We start from the raw sequence: 23,094 nt of genomic DNA, 5'->3' as shown, positions 1-23,094 counted from the left end.
TAAAAATTATGGAGATATTTTGCGGTAGGAAAGTCATTTGACATAAATCCGTTTGGCATAACGGTCGCTTGGCATGGAAGTCATTTGGCACAATGGCCGTTTGGCATAATAATTGAAGACTGAGTTGTGGAAAAGTTTGTTATGGATAATCTCAACTTTCCTACTACCGCAATGATGGTTGGTGCACACCATTGGAAATCTGACATTGCTTTGTTTATGGAATTTTAATTGCTAACATTTTTATATGCGATTTTAATTTCTTTTGATCATAGGCTGTTCTTTCTAATTACTTTGGGGGCCGCCACAAATGACCCAATTCACGCTCTCCAGATCTTGTTGCACCTGATCAAGCCACCTCGCTCGCTGTGCTCCCCGCCTTCTTGTGCCAACCGGATTCGACGCGAACACAATCTTTGCAGCATTGTAGTCCGGTAGTCTTGCAACATGCCCTGCCCAGCGCACCCTTCCGGCTTTCGCAACCTCCTGGATACTGGGTTCGCCGTAGAGCCTAGCGAACTTGTGGTTCATTCTCCGCCGCCACACACCGTTCTCTTGCACACCGCCAAATTTGGTCCTAAGCATCCTTCGTTCGAACACTCCAAGTGCTTGCAGGTCCTCTTCCAGTATGGTCCATGCTTTATGTCCATAGAGGACCCCCGGTCTTATTAGCGTTTTGTACATGGTACTTTTGATGCTGGGGTGAATCTTTCTTGACCGCAGCTTCTTCTGGAGCCTGAAGTAGGCGCAACTTCCACTGATAATGCGTCTCCATATTTCACGACTCCGTATTTCACGACGAATCATCAACCACCTCCAAAGTATCCCCGCCTTTCGTAACACTGCTTCCCAGGCTGGATCTGTCGCGCTCGGTTCCGCCTATCAGCATGTACTTTGTTTTTGACGCATTCACCATCAGGCCGACTTTTGTCGCTTCACGTTTCAGGCGGGTGTACAGGTCTGCCACCGTTCCAAATGTTCTGCCGACAATATCCATATCATCCGCGAAGCAAACAAATTGGCTGGATCTTGTGATCTTGGGCCCAAATAGCCGTAGCGGTAAACGCGCAGCTATTCAGCAAGACCAAGCTGAGGGTCGTGGGTTCGAATCCCACCGGTCGAGGATCTTTTCGGGTTGGAAATTTTCTCGACTTCCCAGGGCATAGAGTATCATCGTACCTGCCACACGATAAACACATTCAAAAATGGTCATTGGCATAGTAAGCTCTCAGTTAATAACTGTGGAAGTGCTCATTAGAACACTAAGCTGAGAAGCAGGCTCTGTCCCAGTGGGGACGTAACGCCAGAAAGAAGAAGATCTTGTGAAAATCGTACCTCGGTTATTGATCCCGGCTCTCCGCATGACACCTTCTAGCGCGATGTTGAACAGCAGGCACGAAAGTCCATCACCCTGTCGAAGTCCCCGGCGTCCCCGGCGGAATTCGAACGAACTGGAATGTTCGCCCGAAATCTTCACGCTATTCTGCACACCGTCCATCGTTGCTCTTATTAGTCTTGTGAGCTTCCCGGGAAAGCTGTACTCGTCCATGATTTTCCATAGTTCTTCGCGGTCGATGCTATCATAAGCCGCTTTGAAATCGATGAACAAGTGATGCGTTGGGACTTGGTATTCACGGCATTTCTGGAGGATTTGCCGTACAGTGAAGATTTGGTCCGTCGTCGAGCGGCCGTTGATGAAACCAGCTTGATAACTTCCAACAAACTCATTTGCTATTGGTGATAGACGACGGAAGGTAATGTGGGATAGCACTTTGTAGGCGGCATTCAGGATAGTGATCGCAAGATAGTTTTAACATTCCAGTTTGTCCCTCTTCTTGTAGATGAGCCATATGACCCCTTGTTTCCACCCCTCCAGCAGCTGTTCCGTTTCCCAGATTCTGACAATCAGCCGGTGGAGACAGGCGACCAACTTCTCCGGGCCTATTTTGATGAGTTCAGCTCCAATACCATCCTTACCAGCTGCCTTATGGTTCTTGAGCTGGTTGATGGCATCCTCCCTCAGAGTGGAGTCAGGTTTGTTTCCTTCATCCGCCGTGCTAACGTAGTCACTTCCTCCGCTGTCGTGACCCTCTGAGCCTGTACCAATCAGGTGTTCATCGTAGAGCTGCCTTCACTTTTCAATTACTTCACGTCCGTCCGTCAAGACGCTTCCGTGCTTATCCGTACACATTTCGGCTCGCGGCACGAAGCTTTTTAGGATGCGTTAAGCTTCTCGTAGAACTTTCGCGTTTCTCGTGAACGATGCGGCTGCTCTATTTCTCAACATTCCGCTTTTTCCAGGCGGCGCTTTTTGTCCCGGAATAGGCAGGTTTGCAGTTTTCGTTTCCTTTTATATCGATCCGCGCTGCATCCTTCTCATCCAAAACCTGCCTGCATTCTTCGTCGAACCAATCGCTACATGTCCTCCTTTCCACGTACCCGACGATGCTCTCAGCTGCATTGTTGATGGAGAATTTGCCTTTAGAAATACATGGATTCGTTACAGCTATAATCATTGAATTGTTTACCGTAAGGCGGGGTGACATTGGGCCATAAGGGTGACTTTGGGCCAATGTTTTTACAGCAACCTAATGCCAGAATAATGAAAACAATGTGTCAAGTTTCAAGAATACGTTATAAATAGCCAATTAATGGTCATAGATTAGTTTTTTGAAGTTCCTATTAACCATGAGATGCATCGAAAGAGGCGGTCAAAGTCACCCCCTAGGCCCAATGTCACCCCGCACGGCAGTATGAAAGGAATTGCTGTAATAATTCATAAGGAAACAATTATATATGGAGCCCGGAAAAATCTTAAGCATGAGAAGTCCTTCATTAAATTCATTGTGGAACCCTAAAACGCCATGAATAAACTCTTCGGATTTCTCTAAAAATTATTGAAAATACTTTTAAATCAATTCATGAATAAATCACAGGTGGAATCTAGAAACAACATATCGGAAAAATCCTTCAAATTTCTTGGAAAAAATCTGAATGTAAGCTCGGAAGAATTCTTGGAGGAACAATTTCTTGAAGGAAATGCCGAAGAAAATCTTGGCGAAATAATAAGAAATCCTATATGAAATAGAAACAAAATCCTTACGGAATCCCAGGAATCATTTCTCGATAAATTTCGGAAGGTATTTAAAAAAGACTGAAAAGAATCTCCATGGAGGATTCACTGGATAATTCTTTGAAAACCTTGAAACATTATGATAACATTAAGCATTTAGCGATTCGCTTACAATCGCTTGCCCCATGGCCTTCGGTGCTGCATTTTCTACACCGCTTACTTCTGTCAGGACCATTGCATTTTCGAAACACTTTAAGCAATCTTCAGGATGCTGTTGTATGCTTAGCCGGAAAACCAACCAGCCTACCTTGGGAATGCCAAAGTTCTTCGCTTCGTTGGCCTCTACAACCGGTAGCCTGATCGCCACCACCTGGGTGCTCTGCGGGCCCTTTCTTATGTGGATGACTTTACTGGCTATGTCGATGTCACACTGCTCTTTGAGGGCAGCCGAGATCTCCGCTGCTTCGGTGATTTGAGCCAGATTTTTACACTGTAAAGTCGCTTCTGCAGTAAGGGATCTCACATCAACCTCGCCGCCAAGTACTTTTTGAGCTAGATGCTTATATGCAGCTCTTTTTTACTTGGTATCTATCATTAAACCAGCATCATCTCACCAATCCTAGTCCGCCATATGCTCCCCATATCTGCGCCCAATGACGATAACTTCTCCGTGATTCGCATCGCCTTCAGAACCTCGGCGTATTTCGTTTCCTCTGTTTTGATAACGAAGGCCTCGCCTAAGATCCTACGTTTCACAGTCTTCGAATTCGGATTCTTTTTCCAACTCTTATTCACGGGTTGCTATTGGTGGAACAACCTGAACATAAGTACAAGTCCGTATAGGTATTAACTTTGCTTCTAGTTACCCACCAGATATACGCTTGTAGATCTGCAGAACTGTATTTGATGGGGGTTTTGGATAGCCTTGAGTAAGGACTAGCCGTAAAACTCAAAACTTGGTACAGTCTTACTATATGTATCTGTTTGAATATCTCTTCTGCTATCCGTCGGATTGAATTTCTCTCTTCAGCAAATTTCTTTATTATGGTTTGAAGAACGAGTTTTTACCATGAGATAAAAAGTTTGTACTTACATTACCGCACTAGCGTGTTTGGAACATATCTCAAAATTTCTCCATAGTAAGTTCAATATAAACCTACATTGTATTTAGGCCACCTTTAAATCATCACCTAGAAAGCTGAAAATTTCACAGAACACTATTTTTATGTTAAAGATGGTAAGGAACATATGGGAAATTGGATTCTCAAACATTTTTATATTTTGAACCGCGCTAGTATAGGTATCAACCTTGCTTTCAATTCTCCGAAAGATCACCTGTTACGTTTGTATATTTGAAGGCATGTACTCGAAGAACCCCTTGCATTACCTTGAATGGTAGTTGAACTCAAAACTTGACGGAATATATTCTTATTCAGTATGAGCAAAAATATTGTGCCGAGACATCACTAGTTACCTTTTGCGATCTGAAGGCCTGGTTCATACGTAGTTCTTCTCTGACTTTGATCATCAAGGCAATTTGGCATATAGTTAACATTGCTCAACACAAGCTTTGCCTGACAAGTCATGTTGATTTGATATTTTTTTGATAAAATTCACTCAAAATAAATATCCCAGGCTTGAATTCTATTAACGTGACAAAAATTAAATTTACATAATGATTTAATTTATGTATTTTGTTTTTCAACTTTCCCCTATTCCATTACGTAAAAAGAGGTTTTGGTGTAATGGTTAAGATAGACCAGTGCATGATTTTGCACTGTGCCTTGAATTTGTATGAGAATATATCAAATTGCCCATCGTCAAACCTAGTCACATTCTACGCTCACTTCCCAACTCGCAGAAATTTCCTTAGAAAAGAGATTGTAGGCTGTTGAAGTACTCGTGGAGCACCTTATTTGTGGTACTTAAACCTGAAGTTAAAATCCAATAAGTTTTTGACGTAATTTTAAACCTCACCTCCAGCAAACGAACTTCCACACCAAAATCGTGCCATTCAACTATAATCCAAACTTTTGACTTCCACTTCCAGTACAATCAACATAACAGAACCACTTTTTTCCCGTAAAGCACCCGACAACCCGTCGTCGACTCGTGACTCTTTGACTCCTGGATGATTTTGCTATCTCGTGTGCAGGAAGTGTGTGAGCGAGTGTTTGCATGAAAATTAACTCACATTAAATTTAATGGCTCACATTTAGCAATAGCAATAATGATAATCACTCCCGTACCTTCTTCCGTATCAGCACACCACCGAGTGTGAGGAGGGGAAACAACCCAACCTAACCGAGTGGTAAACGAATTTCAAGGAGCATATTTGGCACACTGTTTTTGCCCGGACTTTGTCTAGGTACCGTGGTCTGGCGTAACATTTATCTGTTTCTGTTTGCTTGAAAGCTTCTTTTTAAAATGAAAATGTTGCAACTTTTCTATTTTTAAAACAAGAACTGGCACTTATCGCTCATAACAAAGAGAATTGTTCAGAGCGATAAGTGCCAAATCTCGTTTAAAAATAAATATAAAACTAGCAATTGTGACGACTTCCTTCGGAAGGAAAGTAAAGCCGTTGTTCCCGAGATGAACTAGGCTAGGGCTAAAAATATCTTTAAAAGATAGAAACAAAGTCTTAACAATATACTGTATTTTTTTTTAGAAGTTTTGCATAATTAAAATGTTATGACGCCATTTATGCACTCCTCCTAAGCGAAAAATGTTGATAAGAAAATTTTACGCGAGTGGTCATAACAATCAATGTTACCCCGCTGATCAATGTCTCCCCATTTTACAGTAGCCATAGTTGTGGGTGCGTTGCTGATTCAGTTGAAAAGGGTATCCCTGCGTCAATGGCACAAGCTTTGGGTGGTCCTTCCTTTTGGAATGATTATCCCAGTGATGAACGAACCGTGTGGGGTTCGGAGTTTTGCGGTACGGAAGACTATGATGCTGATGGTGATGATAATGATGATGCTTTATAATTATGATACTTATACAGTTGAAGAGTGTTAAATAACCAACACATTACTCTTCCCCCGCTTCTCATCGTAATATTCAAGAAATTTAATTCATGAGGTCGATATTGGTTGTGAATGGACCATTGCGAATGAGTTTCAACATTTCTTGAACAAAATCTTCAAGGGTTCTTGAAAAGATAAAAACTTCTATTTCAGTAACCATGATCGATATCGAATTAGCCCTCTTGTAAAAATAATCCTGGATAACGATAACAAGCCTAGAGAAAAACCTTTAACTGACACGAGCAGTAAGCTTTTTGTAAAGCTATTACTGTGAGAAAATTGTTTTCTGAAAGGGTTTAAAATGTGCAGTCCGTTCTGTGCACATTAGTGTGATTTGGGTGGTTAATAGGTGAAAAGCAGGCAGGGTTTGGGGGCTACCTACATGCAATAATGGACGAAGAAAAAAATTATGTAAAAGAGAGAGAAATAGATGCATGTTTGCCTTTTCAATGTACCGGGCAGCAAGTTAATTTGCTTCAAACTAACTTACGGAAATTGTCTCGCAACAAGTCAATTTTTTGTCATTGGTGACTTTAAGGACTGTTCATTTTATAAAGTGGACACTTTGTTTTTACTATGACTTTAATCGGTTTTCTGTGTATCGTTCAACTATTATTCTTCAATGCTATGAAAATATAAGATATTTGGTTGAAGAGCTAAATAGTTTTTCCAAAAACTCATAAGAAAAGCTGTTCGTCAAAGTTTAGCATTATTCTTCGCAAAACAAAAATCCTAATTTTTATGAACAAATCGTATGTTTATATTCTTTACTATTCTACTAAAGGTATAGCTCTAAAAAAGTCATATAGTCCAACATTCTCTGACATCAGGTAACTTTAGTGATTTACCCATTTATGGTTAAATTTGCTGATACACCACCCTTTCACTCCCAGCAAAAGAGAAAAGTAAAAAGCGTGTTCAAAACTAGTTTGGATTACTAAAAAAACTAAATTTGTATAAACGAGAGCTAATCCGTGAGTTTAAACCACAGTCCTAAGTATAAATTTTACTGTTTATGGTAGTTTTACTAAAAAGTCTCATACTTTTAAAATCATGTACGCATATTTATCGATCTACAGCAAATTGTAAACGGTTTGCTCCGAATTTTTCAATTGGTAATCTCAGAATAATATATTATGAAAATATCATCTGGAAAAAATCGATTTTATTACAGCAGTGTTGCCAATTTTGATGATTGTCAATGTACTTTGATAGGTCTTTTAAGAATAAAACATTCGTGTTTCTATTGTGCTCTAAATGTGACGTGGGGACTTAATAAGTAACTCTATGAAAGCGTAAGTTGTTTTTCATATTAATACTATATTAGCACTTCCGTCAGGATGTACATTTAACGAGACAATTCTACTCATATCAATTCCATTCAAATTTAAAATATTTTTCTTTAATAATATACGGGAAAAACGATTTTGTTATATCTGTAAAATTGTTGCTCCAAAAATAACTTGATTTTTTCCATCAGGCTTCTGATTGATAATTGAAAATAAAATATATAAATTATCGAATTTTTCAGCCAATTTCTAACAATCATTGATTTTGATAACCTCCAAAAATCGACCGTTGTTCCATATTCGTGTGAAATTTCATTGTTTTGGAGAATTTTTATTATCACAATATTGTACAATACTAGTCAAACGATGTGCAAAAATCCGATTAAAATGTCATTGATAAATTAAAAATATACAGCATGCACAAGGTGTCCACTTCATAAAATGAACAGTCCTTATTGACAAACACCACTAATGGAATATTTCGCAAAGAAATCCCAATCCTAAACTTTTAATGCGACTCAAACACGTGAGGAGAAGGGAATTTCCTGTTAAGGCGTTCTGTAATTGACAGTCAATTGATTTGAAATAATGGATCTGTAATGCTAAGAAGTAAAAATATGTGCTCACGTGCTATTTTACATCTCTTTAGGCCCCTGGAAACTTCACCTCCTTTCCGGAATATTTACCTATCGAAAAGAGTGAATCTATTATCACGCGTTGCCTATCGTCGATAATTTAACTTATTTCAACATGATCATAAAAATGAAACCATTCTTCTTCTTTCTGGCGTTACGTCCCAACTGGGACAAAGCCTGCTTCTCAGATTAGTGTTCTTATGAGCACTGCCACAGTTATTAACTGAGAGCTTTCTTTGCCGATTGACCATTTTTGCATGTGTATATCGTGTGGCAGGAACGAAGATACTGTATGCCCTGGGAATCGAGAAAATTTCCTTTACGAAAAGATCCTCGACAAGCGGGATTCGAACCCACGACCCTCAGCATGGTCATGCTGAATAGCTGCGCATTTACCGCTACGGCTATCTGGGCCCCAAACGAAACCATTGCCACCCCCAATACCAAACTACATATCTGATATGTATTAAAACCCTATTTTTTACTACCCCGCCCGTTCTAATTACCATAGTTTTCAATTTTAATTTCCACAACCAGAACAAATTTGCAAATAATAAAATTATCCCGGCCCGTGGTCGGCCATTAATCAGCGAAAGATTTATGAACTTCAAAGAACAACCCATACGATTGACTGCCAACCAACCGGTCTCATTACATTGTAGGCGAAAAACTCCTACCAAAATCGCCACTAATAAACCGACCAAAGTGACATCGATGATTTCGGGTCAGTTTGGAACAATGCCACAAATTTGCACTCATTGTGCCGCTCTCGGCGATAGCAATTAAAGTCCCTACAGATGGTAGCTTTTTCCCCCTGTTCAGTTCACTTCAGTGCTTCTGCAGAATACACGAGCTGTGCTGTATATAAAAACGGATTGGATCTCGTAATGCGTAATTTATGACACAGCTTAATGATTTCATTGTTTCAGCCGGTTTATAAAAAAATGTGTTATTACATCGTGTGTTCATCATTGTAGTTTTATACCAAAATGAGGGTCAGAAAAATGAGTTGTTCAAGTTTTTGCTAGGCAAGGATCAACGAAATATAGATTGTGATGGGTCGACATGGCCTACACCATATTGATTGTCCTTATGTTCTTATGATTTACTGAAAACATATCGCTAAGCTTCCGAGACGTTCGCTTTCACTTTTCAAAAATTAAATACAAGTTCTGAACGAATATCTGTCGAGGTCAGAACTGCTCAAGGTAAAGTCCTCGACTTTCTTGAAGGTATGACAAAAGAGAAGATCATCAAGCTTTATGTGTACTTTTGGTGAAGTGGTTTCAAATAGAGATGAGCAAAATGACTCTTTTTAGCGAACGGATCCGATCCGAGTCACTCACTTTAGTGAATCGGATCTTTGCTTCACTGGCTCATAGAGTAAAAGTGAACTGAATCGTGTGAAAATTTGCTCTCTCCCTATCGCGTTGTGTTGTACGATCTTTTATTCCCTCATGCACACGAACACGATATTGGACAGGTCTCCCCTACCCGAATCAGACGAAATAGGAAAGCTATGTGCTTTGTCGTTCAGTAGGGAACTTTATCTCTTTATCTTACGTTTGCCTGTATTGCAAGTGGGCAGGGACATTTTTCTCTGTCTATGATGAGAGCGTTGAGAGCGCGGAGCAGCAGCAAACTGTGCTTGCATGTGTGACGTGACGTGGCGCGCAATGCAAGCCAAGAGTGAACAGTTATTATAAAGGCGATAAACAAACAAAAGGGTATAGGAGAAAAGAATTAGTGCATTCTTTTTACGGATCACTTTTTATCTGATCCGTTGTAAGACTGCAGATCGAATGAACCGACTCTCGCCAAAAAAAAGCCTCGGATCACTTGTACAATTGAGTGATTCGGTTCTTTTAAGGCTCTATTTCATTTTGCCCATCTCGGAGAAGAGCCGTCCACTTAGCTTATGATAACAAATGTTGATTTGACAGCTGCTATGGATTGATTCGACTTACTTTGTACACTGAGGAAACGGAACGTATGAGGTACATAAGAATTTCTTGTGGAATAACGACATAAGAAGTATTTTGTTCTTCATTCGAGAATCTTATAATATTCCACAACAGACTTATGAAATAACACTCATTACATAGACAGATATAATTCCATAAGAAACTTTTTTTGGATATCAAACGCATTGATCATTGGCATTCATAAGACAATCTAATGGAATACGATTTTCTTAACAATTTCATACGAAAATCTTATGGATTACGTGGAGAGATGCTAATAACAAAATATTCACGATTGAGATTCATAAGCGCGCGTATGATAATGATTAGTAACACTTGTGAAAAACAGTCGACTTCCTATCAAAAACCACGTAAGAATTTCATACGAAATTCTTTTGGAATAAAGACATAAGAAGCATCTAATGATACTCATAAGAAAAACTTGTGAACTTCCATCGATCATTGCGTTCATAATACAAATAGGTATAATATCATAAGATACTCTTAAGAAGGATCATAGATATCAATTATGGAATTCTTTAGGACCATTATATCGCTCTTTGAATTTAGGAAAAAAAAAAGATATTCATAAGATCTCTAATGATAACGACAAGAATTTCTTGTGAATATCGGACTTTTTGTGTTTCATAAGAATCTTATGAAAGAGAGAAAACCAGTCAAGAAATCAATTCACAAGCGTTCTCTTATGAAATTCGTACGCAATTTCTGGCTCAGTGTACGAATATACGGGACGAAACAAAATGTACAAATGAACTCAGAAAAAAAGCGTTTTATGCGAGGAAACTTATCCATCTGACGATTTTATCCACCGTGTTTTGCGGGTTTGATGTAATTTTTATGATTGAACGAGTTATCACGTGAACTTTGATGCGACTTCTGGTTGTCTGGGATCAATCAGAACGCGTTGGATCCTGTCTACTGTGATGATTGCCGGGTGTATCGGTACGGAAGGCTGTACTGGAAGTAAGTGTTGCGAACGGCCATATTCTTAGATACGGCGAAACCAATCAGTCGTAAGCCGTTCTCGTTCATCAGTCGGTGGGCGCTGAACTTTCCTGTAGTCGGTGTGAACTCCCCCTCCTTGCTAATTTACGCATTTAGATCTCTGCGTTTGAGCTGCGCGTAAAAGAGTCAGAACTTTTGGAATTTATTACACTAAAGTTGAACAACTGGTCTTTGATCATCAACTTGTGCATTCTCTCGTTGATTGACCACCGCCCGACACGTCTCTGCATATCGATGTTCTAAAACCAGCTGATGTACGTGTGCAATTCTCGCTGAATTGCTCAAGTGGTGTACAAAGTGCATAGACATTACCCTTGGCTTCAGACACTTTTCTCCAAGGAACTACCTTACAGCATTTCTTCGGGGAGGGGCCAGTGCATGTAGTCAGTGTTGGTAGACTCATACTCAAATCTCAATCATTGAATTCTCTCGCGAGAGCAAAACCATTTGAGATCTGCTTAGCAAAACTCACGCACTTAATGCAGCCCACAGACGCTCAGACGGTTTGACCAACATTAACACCGCCTTCAAGTTTGTTAAAACAGTGTATGTTAATTGTTTGACCGTTCGACCGATAGTCAAATTTCTTTGCAGCCAGTGTCTGCATGTATCAATATACAGTCTACAACTCCAACCATCAGTAGGACCCGTCATCGTTGATTTCTTCTTTGTGTGAATGTTTTTTAACAATACACCCGATGCTGTTTTTGCACAGGGGATGCGTACCGTGCAAAAAAAAGTTTAAAGTTCAAAATTTCAAAAACCGTGCAAAAAAGTAACACCATTTCTCAACGTTACATGTAAAAATAAGGTTTTGGTGGAAAATATGTAAATAAACTTTTTTTGCACGGCCGTGTAAAAAAATCCGTGCAAAAACAGAATCGGATGTACATGCATGAATCTGGTAGAACGTGCATTCAGTTTTTCAAATACTTTTTCTACACTGATTCTCATCCGTCTACTGAAATTCGGTGGCAGCAAATTCAATTTTCCTTGTGAATAAATTCATTCCTATCAGAATACTCCACAAAAACTTCCGCAAATTGCAAAAGTTGTATATTTTTCCACACCATGATTTATCAACTTGAGACATCACATTACCGTTTTCTTACATCAGTAATTTAAAATTCATTTGTATTTTCTATATTGAATTTTCATTTTCAGTGCCTCTAGATGAAATTGAATATTGAAATGACACCAACAGTGGGTGAAACTGAATGTGTGTGTGTGTTGCACCCACCCTCTTTCTCGTCGCATTCGATCTCATAGTCAGACTGACATCGTGTTAGCGGAGTTTGTTTTTGTTCGTTTTCGAGCTGATCGGGAATCATTCGGCTGAATTTTTACGACACTGGTTGCGGCTACACTATATTTCTTAGCATATTTTGAATGATCTCATCAATTGTAGTCGTGTGATTGTTGTTTTTTCGAATTCTGTGACTGAGGGGGAATATTTCTACGATTTTTGGGCAATAATTGTGGTAAGAAAAAGCAAAATTTAAGTACCGGAAGATATGAGGAATTCCAGTTATAATTCGCACGAAGTATTCCGCCAAACTCTAACATTATAATGGGACTCTGCCGGGGTTTATTCTGAACAGTCTTCGATATGGGAATGACTATTGGCATTTCTCCAAATATTCTTTCAGAATATTTTCCTTTTTTTCTAGAAATTCTACCTGAGAGTCTACCAGAAATTTTTTAAATAAATACACCGTTTCAACAAGAAATTTCTCCATCCATGGAATACATCCTTGCGTTCTTCCCGAGATTTCTCCAAAGATCCTCAGCAATTATTCAGGATTCCCTCCATTGAGTTATTTAACGATCAATCTAAAAAAACTTCAAGTGATTTCTTCAGTAATTCTGCAGGGCTTACTCCAAATTTCCTCCAAAGATTGCTATAACAATTTCTTCAAAGATAACTTCAGGAATTCGAGAAGTTAAGTTACTAGGATTCCATCACGCATAACCCAGGAATCACATAACGAATTCTTTGAAAAACTTGTCCAGGGATTTCTCAATATAATCATCATCAGAATCATTAAGACTTCTATCACGGCTTCCACTTTAAATTCCACCGGGAGTTCCATCAGATTCAACCAGGTATTTCTTCAGCGGTTCTTTCCACCATGTTTTTTTAAGATTCCTCCGGGGATTTATCCAAGCACTACCCAAGAGATTTCTTTAGTGATTCTTCCAATGCTTCCTTCAAGTATTGCACCAAAAAATCCTCCAAAGATTTATCCAAGAATTCCTCGAGTGAAACTTCAGGAATTCCTAAACAGATTCTTTCACGGATCTTTTTCTGCGATTCCGCCAGGCACTTCTCTGAAAGAGATTGCTCAAGGAAATCACGAGAGGGATTCCATCAAAAATTCTATCTGGATTTCCCTAGGAATTCCTCCACAGATTCGTTCACAAAATCCTTTAGTGGTTAATCCAAACATTCCAGGAATTGCTACAGGAATTCCTTCACAATTTTCTCTAGAAATTCCTCCACAATTTCCTACATGCAGGGATTAACTTCAGGAATTCAACCTAGAATTTCTCCAAGGATTCTACCAGAAAGATAAAAGGGTTTCCACAAGAAATATTGCAGAAAAATTCATCAACACTTCCTCCACGGGATTCTTTCAGGAATTTTTTGAGAGATTTCGCTTGCAGGTTTTCCTCCGGGGATTCTTCTAGGAAATCTTCAATATATTATTTTATTAATTTTTCCAGTGTTTCGTTCAAACATTTTTACTGGTATTCCTGAACATTCATCCTGGGATTTCTTCAGGAATTACCTAAAAAATCTACCAGGAATTTCTCCATTTATTCATCAATTCCTTCCAGCAGTTCTTGCAGAAATTTTTCCAAAGAATCCACCAAGAATTACCTAAGAGAATCCTTTAGGAACTCCTTCAGGAATTGTTTTAAAAGTTCTTCAAGTGACGTACTTAGGAATTTAACTAGTACATTCTCTGGAAATTTCAACAGTGATTTTTTGATGATTTTAACAAGGATTTCTCAAGAAATTACTACATGGATTTTTCCAGAAATTTTCAAAATATTTGTCTAGGTTTTGTTAAATTCCACGATTAAAAATCAGTGGAATCCCTGGATGAATAATAAGGAAAAAATTCTACTTCATTCTTTCGCGGAATTCCTGGTAGATTCATCGTGGTTTTTTTTTAGAAAAAAGAAATCTAGCGGACTCTTTGGAACTTTTTTAGTAAATGCCCTGGAGGAATTTTAATAGCCCTGAATAAATTCGAAGAAGAGAAATCCTAGTAAAACTTTAGAAATATTTTCTGGTAACATCTCGGACGGAACTTGGACGGTAGGTTTTTCAGGTGGATATTCTGGTGAAACTCTGGTTATGTTTCTGGAAGAACTTCTGAAAAAAATCTTTAAAAAACTCCTCTCTCGAAAAATTACTAATTAGAGAAACTGTTGAAGTCTGTTGAAGGAACTACTGGAATCTTCATAGGAAATTGCGATCAAATGCTTTGAGAAATTGGTAATGGGGTCCTTGGATAACATCCTGGGAGAATCGTTGGAGAATTTTTCCAAAATGTTTTGAAAGCTCCTCTGGAGGATTTTTAGGATTCCCGGTAAAATCACCGGAAAAATATTGGTGGAGTTTCTGAAAGGATTTCTAGTGGAATCCCAAAGAGAATTTCAGCTGAAATTCTTAGAGTTTTTCCCAATGGAAATCTAAGAAAATAAACTGGGCGAATTCTAGATGAAATCCATGGAAAAACTTCTTGTAGAATCTTTAGAAAAATCCCTGGATTATTAATGTAGAGGATTTTTAGTTGAAATCCATAGAGAATATCCATGCGGAATGTGTGAAGGCATTCCTGGTAGAATTACTGAAGAAACTATTGGAGAAATCCCTGAAAGAATTCAATTTCTGAAACCCAGTAGGTACTCCTGATAGAATCACTGGAGGATATACTGGTAGATTCCATAATTGCTGGTGAAATTCTATTAAGAAATTTATGATAAAATTTCAGTTGGAATTCCCAATAATCGCCAAGAATCACTAGAGATATTTCATGAGAAATTTCTTGAAAATTTCTGGGAGAAATTCCTTGAAAAATTCCGAGATTCATTCCATAAGAAATTTCAGAAGGAATCTCTTGAGGAAATCCACGGTGATTCGCTTGAAAAATTTCAAGAAATCTCTTGAAGCATTCTGGTGGTTCAATCCGTTTAAGGAATTTCTGGTAAGATCCCTGGAGGAATTCCTGGTAAACCTCGAGAATCCTTGAAGATATTCAAGGAGGAATTCCGATAGGAATCCCTTACTGAATTACGAGATTAATAGCTTGAGGGGTCTCTGGAGGCATACCTTGATTAATTCCGGGAGAAATCCCTTGAGGCATTCCGGGAGGACTCCCTTGAAGAATTTCTGAAGGAACTCCTAAAGAGTTTCCCAGAGAAATTCCTGAAGGCACCTTTAGACAAATTCCTGATACAATCTCTGACAGAACTTCTGATGGAATCCCAGAAGGTGTTCATGATGAAATCTTAAAAGTATTTCAAATGGAATCGAAGGAATCCTTGCAGAATCTCATAATGATTTTTTTGGAAAAACTGCTGATGAAATCCCTAGAAAAACTTCTCTGGAGGAATTCCTATTGGAATCCCTCACGAAACTCCTGATGGCATCGTTTGAGGAACTTCTGATGAAATCCCTAAAAGAGCTCCTAATGTAATTCCTAAAAACTTAAGATTTAATCCCTGGAAGAGTTCCAGGTGGGATCTCTGAAGTAATTTCTGGTGTGATCTCTAAAGGAAATTCTGATGGAATCCTTAAAGCACCTAATTGAAATTTCTGGAGGAATTCCTGATGGAATCTCTGGAAGAACTCCAGGAAGAATCTCTGAACGATGGAATCTCTCTTTAAGGAATCCCTAGAGAAAATTTTGATAGAATCCCTGGAGGAATTCCAGGTAGAATATCTAGAGGAACTGCTATTGAAATCCCTGGAGGAACTCTTGATGAATCTTCTAAAAGAACTCCTGTTGTAATCTCCAGAAGAACTCCTTATGTTACAACTTCTGATGTAATACTTGGATGAGTTCTAGGTGGAATCTCTGGAAGAACTACTGATGCAATCTCTACAGGAACTCCTAATAAGATCCCTCCCCAGAAGAACTGTTGATGGAATCTCTAGAGAAAATTGCTATGGAATCCATACAGGAACTTTCAATGGAATCCCTAGAGGAAATCTTGATGGAAACCCTGAAGGAACTCCTTTTGGAATCCTTGTCGGTATACATTATAAAATCTTCAGAAGTACGCGTCATGGAATTCCTTGACGAATTCGTTTCTAAATCCCTAGAATTACTCATTATCTCAAGAGGATGGAGTGGAGTTTCAGGTGGAATCTCTGAAGGAATTCCTGGTAAAATTCTTAAAATAACTTCGGATGGAAACTTTTGAAGTTCTCCTGATGAAATCCATGGAAAAAACTTTTAAAGAAACTCCTGATGAAATTCCGTGGGGAATTCCTAGTGAACTTTCGAACTTTCGGAAGTAATGTCTAATTAAATCCTTACAGGAAATCATATTTAAATCATTGGGCACAACTCTGGAGGAACACCAGAAGGAATTAAAGTTTTGATTCATATTACGGACACTTAAGGCTTCAGTGGAATATAACGCATCAAAAAGCATACAAAATAAATTATCCTGTTCGATTCCTCCGCATTATCAAGCCTCCAAAACACTTGACTTTTAAATGGTGGATCAAGATTTCGATTCCGCACCATGAATAATTGTAAATAAACAGAAATATCCTTGTAGGAATTCTTGATACAATCCCTGGAAGAATTCCTTGTTGACCTTTCGATGGAATCACAGGTAGCACTGTTCATGTATTTGCTAAAGAAATAGGTTAAATATTGTGGTAAAACATATGAAGGGTGAATACGAAATTATTGCGACACCGAAAACGTCATGCTAATTTTCTTATACTGTTTAGAATCAAACCAAAATTTTAGGGTAGTTTTATACATATATTTACTTCAAAAATCAAAAGAAAAGTTAATCGATTGAGCCTTGAGTGTAAAATTGAAGGCATTTTCGCTTGATGCCCCTATCAAAGTCTTAACAGTGTCATCCGGTACCAGTTTCTCAGTTTTTTTTTTTTTTTTCATTTTCTTAACATGTCCTTCTCGTCTTTGACTGTCTTTTTGCTCTGCCGAAGTTCCCGCTTGATTATTGCTCAGTACTGCTCCACCGGGCGCAGCTCCGGACAGTTTGACGGATCCATGTCCTTTGGAACAAAATGGGCATAATTGGCCTCATACTACTCCAGGACCTTTTAGAATAGTGGCATGATTCCAAATCTGGCCAAAATAGCGGAGCTTCGTCATGCTGCTGCAAGAACGGCAAAAGGCGCTTCTCGAGGCATTCAGATTTGTAGATCTCGCCATTTACTGTGCCCTTTGTCACGAAAGGCTCACTCCTCAGTCCGCAAGAGCAGATGGCCTGCCAAATGAGATATTTGGAGGCGAACTTCGACATTTTCTTCTTCTTAAATTTGTCGTCCACATCGAACTTGCTCTTGTCGGTGAAAAACTCCAACCCCGGAATTTGCTTAAAATCGGCTTATATATATACGTTTCGTCGTCCATCACACAGCAGCCATATTTTGTCAGCATCTTCTCGTAGAGCTTCTATGCCCGAGTTTTAGCCGTCGATCGACTTCGCGGTTCGGGAAGTTCTGTACCTTGTATGTATGTAGTCCAGCTCTCTTCTTTGCATTCTGGATGTAGCTCTGCGACATGCCGATCTTTTTGACCAAATCATGGCTTAAGACGTTGGGATTTGCTTCAATCATCCGCTTCACCTTTCCCTCCGTTTTTTTGTTCACCGGTCCCAGTTTTCTTCCAGCTCCTTTGCCGTGGTCCAACGTCAACCGCTCCTGGAACCGGTTCAACACTCTGGAGACGGTTGAATGGTGAATGTTCAACATTCTTCTCAACTGCCGGTGCGACAGGTCAGGAAATTCCAGGTGTTTGGAAAGAATTTATTCTCTCGACTCGCGTTGGTTCACCTCCATTTTCGTTGAATCGAAAAACACGACTTCGAGTTTGACAGCATGTAAATAATAAACATCAATGAGAAAGTGTGCAAAATTTGGTTGATTTTTACCCATTGGTAGTAAAGTTATGCCCTGTTGAATGTGTCGCAATAATTTCGTGGTCGCCTTTTAGAAACAACTCAAGAGTGTGCATTTGCTAGATCACCATAGCGTCGACACTGCGTGAATTCACATATTTTGACTTGCTACCCGGGACTTGCATTTCGGGGACGTCGAAGCTTCAATTTGACATGCTGACGTCAATGATCGTGCCACTTTCCTACAGGTAGCACGATAAGTTCGTCAAAAATTTGGCTTCGCTCACCATTGGTTTGAGTTAAATCAATTTTTTTTTTGCCGATCGATTCTCCAACCGTCAAATCGGTTTCACAAACTGTCAAATTGGTTCATCAAGCAGCATCACACACGGTCAAACATAGTATCCACATGATCACCAACCTGGGGGTAGAGTCAATGTTGGTCAAACGGTCTGAGTCGTCTGTGGGTCATTTTTACTTAATTTTCGGAGGGCAATAGTGCACAGAGTCCTTCTCTTGCTCTCGGACAATGATCAGCCACCTCTGACATGGGGAACTGACGCTGTTAAGTGCAGCACCTAACATGACAACAAACCCTCCCTTCTCTGTCAGCATACGACCAAAGATCCCACCGGGGTTGGCGACCCGATCTTCCAAAAGATTGCTGGTACCTCGGCCAGAACCGTGAGGAGATATGGATAGGAGTTGCGAGGTACTGGTACGCTATGTCCAGCTTTGACCTACCAAATCCGAAAGCTGAAAATTTCAAAGCTATAACTATTCCCGTATAATTGATCGAGTTTGTAACTCTCAAATCTACCTTGCGAGAAAAATAACTATGCGAAAAGGCCAGACTTGAATTTGGTGATTAGTTCAGAAGTTATGCGCGGGTAAAAGTATGACGTCCATTTTTATGTATAGACAAAGTTTTAGATACGTCTTTAAATAAATTTTACTACAAAACTTCTGAGAAATTAACTCAGATACCTTGAGGACAAATAATCCTCAGAACTATCTAAAGCAATCAGATGAGAGAGTCATTTCTGATTTTTCTGACAAACAATATTTTGAATTCTTGTAAAACTTCCTTAAAGTAGCTTATGGAGGAATCTTGCCCAAAAATCCTGAAAAACTAGTCTGCCCATACTCGCATAACAGTCCCATTTATATAGGAAATCGCATAACAGTCCCATTTATATAGGAAATCCCATAGAAAATGGGACTGTTATGCGAGTATGGGCAGTAATCATTGACAGAATATCTTCAAATTCTTGGAAGAATCCACAAAAAAAAATGCTAAACGCCCGTGAAGATTCTGGATTTACGAGTGGAATAATTGCTGTAAGAATTTACCCTGGAAATATCCTGCAGTTGATTTTGGGACACTAACTGAACAGAGCTCAGTCAATGCTACCGCCACTCATGATATTTAAGAAGAAGATGAAGATGATTGTTATTACCAATTGGAGGAGCATAAGTTAGGGAGTGTATGTAGGAATCTGAATATTTCATAGACTTGAAAAAATTGTTTGTTGTCCACTGTTTGTTAAACAGTGAAGCTTTTAAAGTGGTCGAATTACCAATTAAATCGTTACGCTGACATGACTTTATAAAGTGACAATATCAACGAACGACGAAACAAAGACGCTGATATGTTAAAAATTGTTATGCGAAAAAAATAACATTGATTTATAGTACCAATTTTTATTTTTATAATTTGCTCGTTGTTCTTTTTGTTTTTACGTTAATTTAACGATTAATGAATGAGATAATTTTTGTTTTATTTTATTATGAACTTTCCATTCTACAATATTATCGTTTTGTAGTTCTGTAAAGCACATGATTAGGGACATTTCTGTACATATTAACTTTTTTGGAACCCACAAAACCACAAGTTTATTAGTCTTATGCCAAATCTGAACACTTGGGGAGGAATTGAAGCGAGAGACTATATTCTCGTATGTTAACAAATACCGAAAACCAACAACAATAGAAAAAAATCGCAACCGCACCAAAACTCCAGTCGTCTCTTTCCCTCTCTTTCTCTCTTCTCTCTCTCTATCCCACTTTTACATCGTTGCAGTGCGAGCGATGGGCATGGACGATAACTATCATCGCTTGCTGGACCAGAACATGGCACTGATCGAGACTCCGCTGGTGGCGCCTGCCCATGCCTACTTTCCGCAGCACTTCAAGACGGCCCTCTATCCGTACAACATTTCGGGCTACCATCGGCAACATCAGCATGGCCTTCATGGTGGCCACTTTGGGTCACCGCATGGCAACGGAAACGGGCATGGCCATAATGGCGGCATGGAATACGGGTACCATCTCGAAGCCTCGGTAGCGCCCGCAGTTGGCAACATCCTGATCAGTATGGACGGAGAAGATGATGGGGCCGATGCGGCTATCGAGAACGGAAAATTTTACGACAACGCGGTGGAAAGACACAGTAGGTACCACCCCGATTTCCCCGACACAACCTCTTATTGTACCAAGACGCTCTCGGTTCTCTGATGCTAAGAGAAGACGTGCACCCAGTATCCTTGGCCCAGGACCCAGTGTCCAATCACACGTAGTTTCGCTAGAGCAGACTCGGAATGTGCTTCCGCCCGAAATTCCCACACCCTTTCGCTTGCAGGTCCTCTGTGTTTCGTGTAAGTACTTGCGTGCGTGTGAACACCCCCTCGAAGATCGCTCCTACGCAGAAATTTGCCCGGATTGTATTTTTGGTAGTTTGTAGTATCAGGCCTTATGATTGTTTCCGGTATAGTTATGAGTTTCACTTTGTTTTACTGTATCCTACACTTACACAAATAAACACCATTTGCTGATTTTTACAACTGAGTGCGCCTTAGGTTTTAAAGTATGGAGAATCTATAACACTATCCCTGCCCACTGCATTCATGCAATCACCGACACCAACAACTACATGCACACACACATGTCCATTGTTCATCACCTGGTAGTAAAACAGTATATCATTATGAGTCTTTTGCAGATATTGTACCATTGGTTCACAAAAACACACATCAGTAACATACCGCTTCACTACATGGCATTTAGAGCATAGGCCACCATCATCTTCATCATGCATATATCACATCACCTGGAACGAAGCTTAAAGAGCCAAATTTCGCTTATCGTTCGGAGTTCAAGTTATCCGAAATCTCGCTACCTTGTGCCTAGATTATTATCAATCATATAGTCAAAATTATTATCTATTTCCTTATACAACTGAAAGAAAAAAACTCATACTAATGCTTTGTAATAGAACATTGTCAAATTTTGTGCTATCTAGATGAAATCAGTCAATCAGATGTCACACTCTCATCGTTGTCCATTGATCATTGATTGAGGTGGTCAATCCGTCACTCAAAGTGCTCGCATCTTTTTTGTTCGTATTTAACGTTCACGCACTACCTACCGCCACCTGTTGGCTTATTGGCCAAACAATAATTTTAGCAAACGCGATTTGTTTCAAGGGTTACGTCTGTTTGTCTGTGATATAATGGTTATCGTATGGGATAATCTACATACAGAATAAATATCATGTAACGTACGACAGTTACGGTACTGGCAATTGTTGGACAATATTTTCATCCGAAACTTTATCGCATATTGTTCCTTCGAATAATTTTAGATGCTGAATTTTAAATTGAGTAAGTTTCATCTATTACTTTTTGTCTATACCGAGTTCTTTTCGAAGGTTTTATGGAAAAAAAAAAATCATCGTCATTTTAGTTGCGAACAACACTTTTATAAGAACTTCCTCAATAGCAAGTATCCACGTAACGCAAACTGACTTTGACATCTGAGCACCGTCGCATTGAAGTCTGTATATATAGAACAAATGTGTATGCATATGTGCGTTTCGTGACGATTTGCTCTCCAGATGGGTTAGTCTGGATCATTTTCACCAGCTGTCAGTCGTTCCAACTAATGGGTCGGATTCGCTAGATGGAAGGCAGTCGTGTTCCAACCAGCGAATCCCCGCTGTAGTAGCAAAAACACGCTTTATCGTATTATTCAATAAAGACAAGATTTTATTTAAAAAAATCAGGACTCTATTGAAAAATAAAACCCTTTATCATCTTTGGGACATGATTTGTACACATTCAAGTCTGGTAGCAGATCTCTTTTTAGATGCTTAGTGTCTATTTGGAACGGATGGTCTTGAATGTCTATATTTTGAAATAGTCCTAGAGTAACTTATTTCTTTATTCTGCTTACAAAGAATCCTGCTTCAAGATACTTTATTTTTGCATTCAGATATTTTCGATCGATTTTTTCACAGATTCTTCGAGGATTTCTTTTCAGACTCCTCGAAGAAAAGCTTAAGGAATACTTCTACTGATTTATACAAAGATCTCAGGTATTGTTCTGGGATCTCCTTCAGAAATTTCACCACCAAGTCTCCCAAAAAATCTTCTAGCGATGTTTCAAGGAATGGTTATAGGAATTTCTTCGTAATTTGTTCCAGGAAATCAATGAGCATTACAAAGCTTTTCTTGCTTATTTCGATTTCCCCAGTTTTGACTATTGGAGATATCTTAAGTTTCCTACAAGAGTTTAAAGAAAGAAAAATCTACAGTTCTTAAAGACATTTATTTGAGGATTTTACCAGGTAAATTCACAAGAATTTCTAGGCCAGTCTCTCCAGTTATTCTTTCAGAATTTTTTTATTTCGATTCCGTTTGAGTTTCATCTACATTCACCCTAGAAATGCAACAAAAAGTCCTGCAGGGATTATACGAGGAAACATATTCAAATCAATTTCTCTAAAGGGACCGTCCATAGATGACGAAGCATTTTTCACTGATTTTTTACACCCCCTCCCCCCTCGTAGCATTTAGTCACTAATGCCGATACCCTTTGAAAATACGTAGCATATCCAGCACCCTCCCCCCCCCCATATTTTTTTTTTGGTTTCCTCAGTAAAAACGAAACATT

At 39.2% G+C, this 23,094-nt stretch overlaps 1 protein-coding gene across 3 annotated transcripts in view; it reads left to right on the top strand.

Moving 5' to 3' along the window:
- Window positions 1–23,094, top strand: part of LOC5567775 — a 709,794-nt gene that overhangs the window by 630,523 nt on the left and 56,177 nt on the right. For 2 of the 3 annotated variants that reach the window (XM_021856664.1, XM_021856655.1), the window contains one exon: window positions 20,225–20,593. The exons of the other annotated variant lie outside the window; for it this stretch is intronic. In XM_021856664.1, coding sequence (XP_021712356.1) covers window positions 20,225–20,593 — 369 coding nt within the window. The remainder of the gene's footprint in view (window positions 1–20,224; window positions 20,594–23,094) is intronic. 3 annotated transcript variants of the gene reach the window in all.

Source organism: Aedes aegypti, chromosome 1 (genome assembly GCF_002204515.2).
Source record: "Aedes aegypti strain LVP_AGWG chromosome 1, AaegL5.0 Primary Assembly, whole genome shotgun sequence".
NCBI classification, from domain to species: Eukaryota; Metazoa; Arthropoda; class Insecta; order Diptera; family Culicidae; genus Aedes; species Aedes aegypti.
This window is presented reverse-complemented; position numbering and strand designations above follow the sequence as displayed.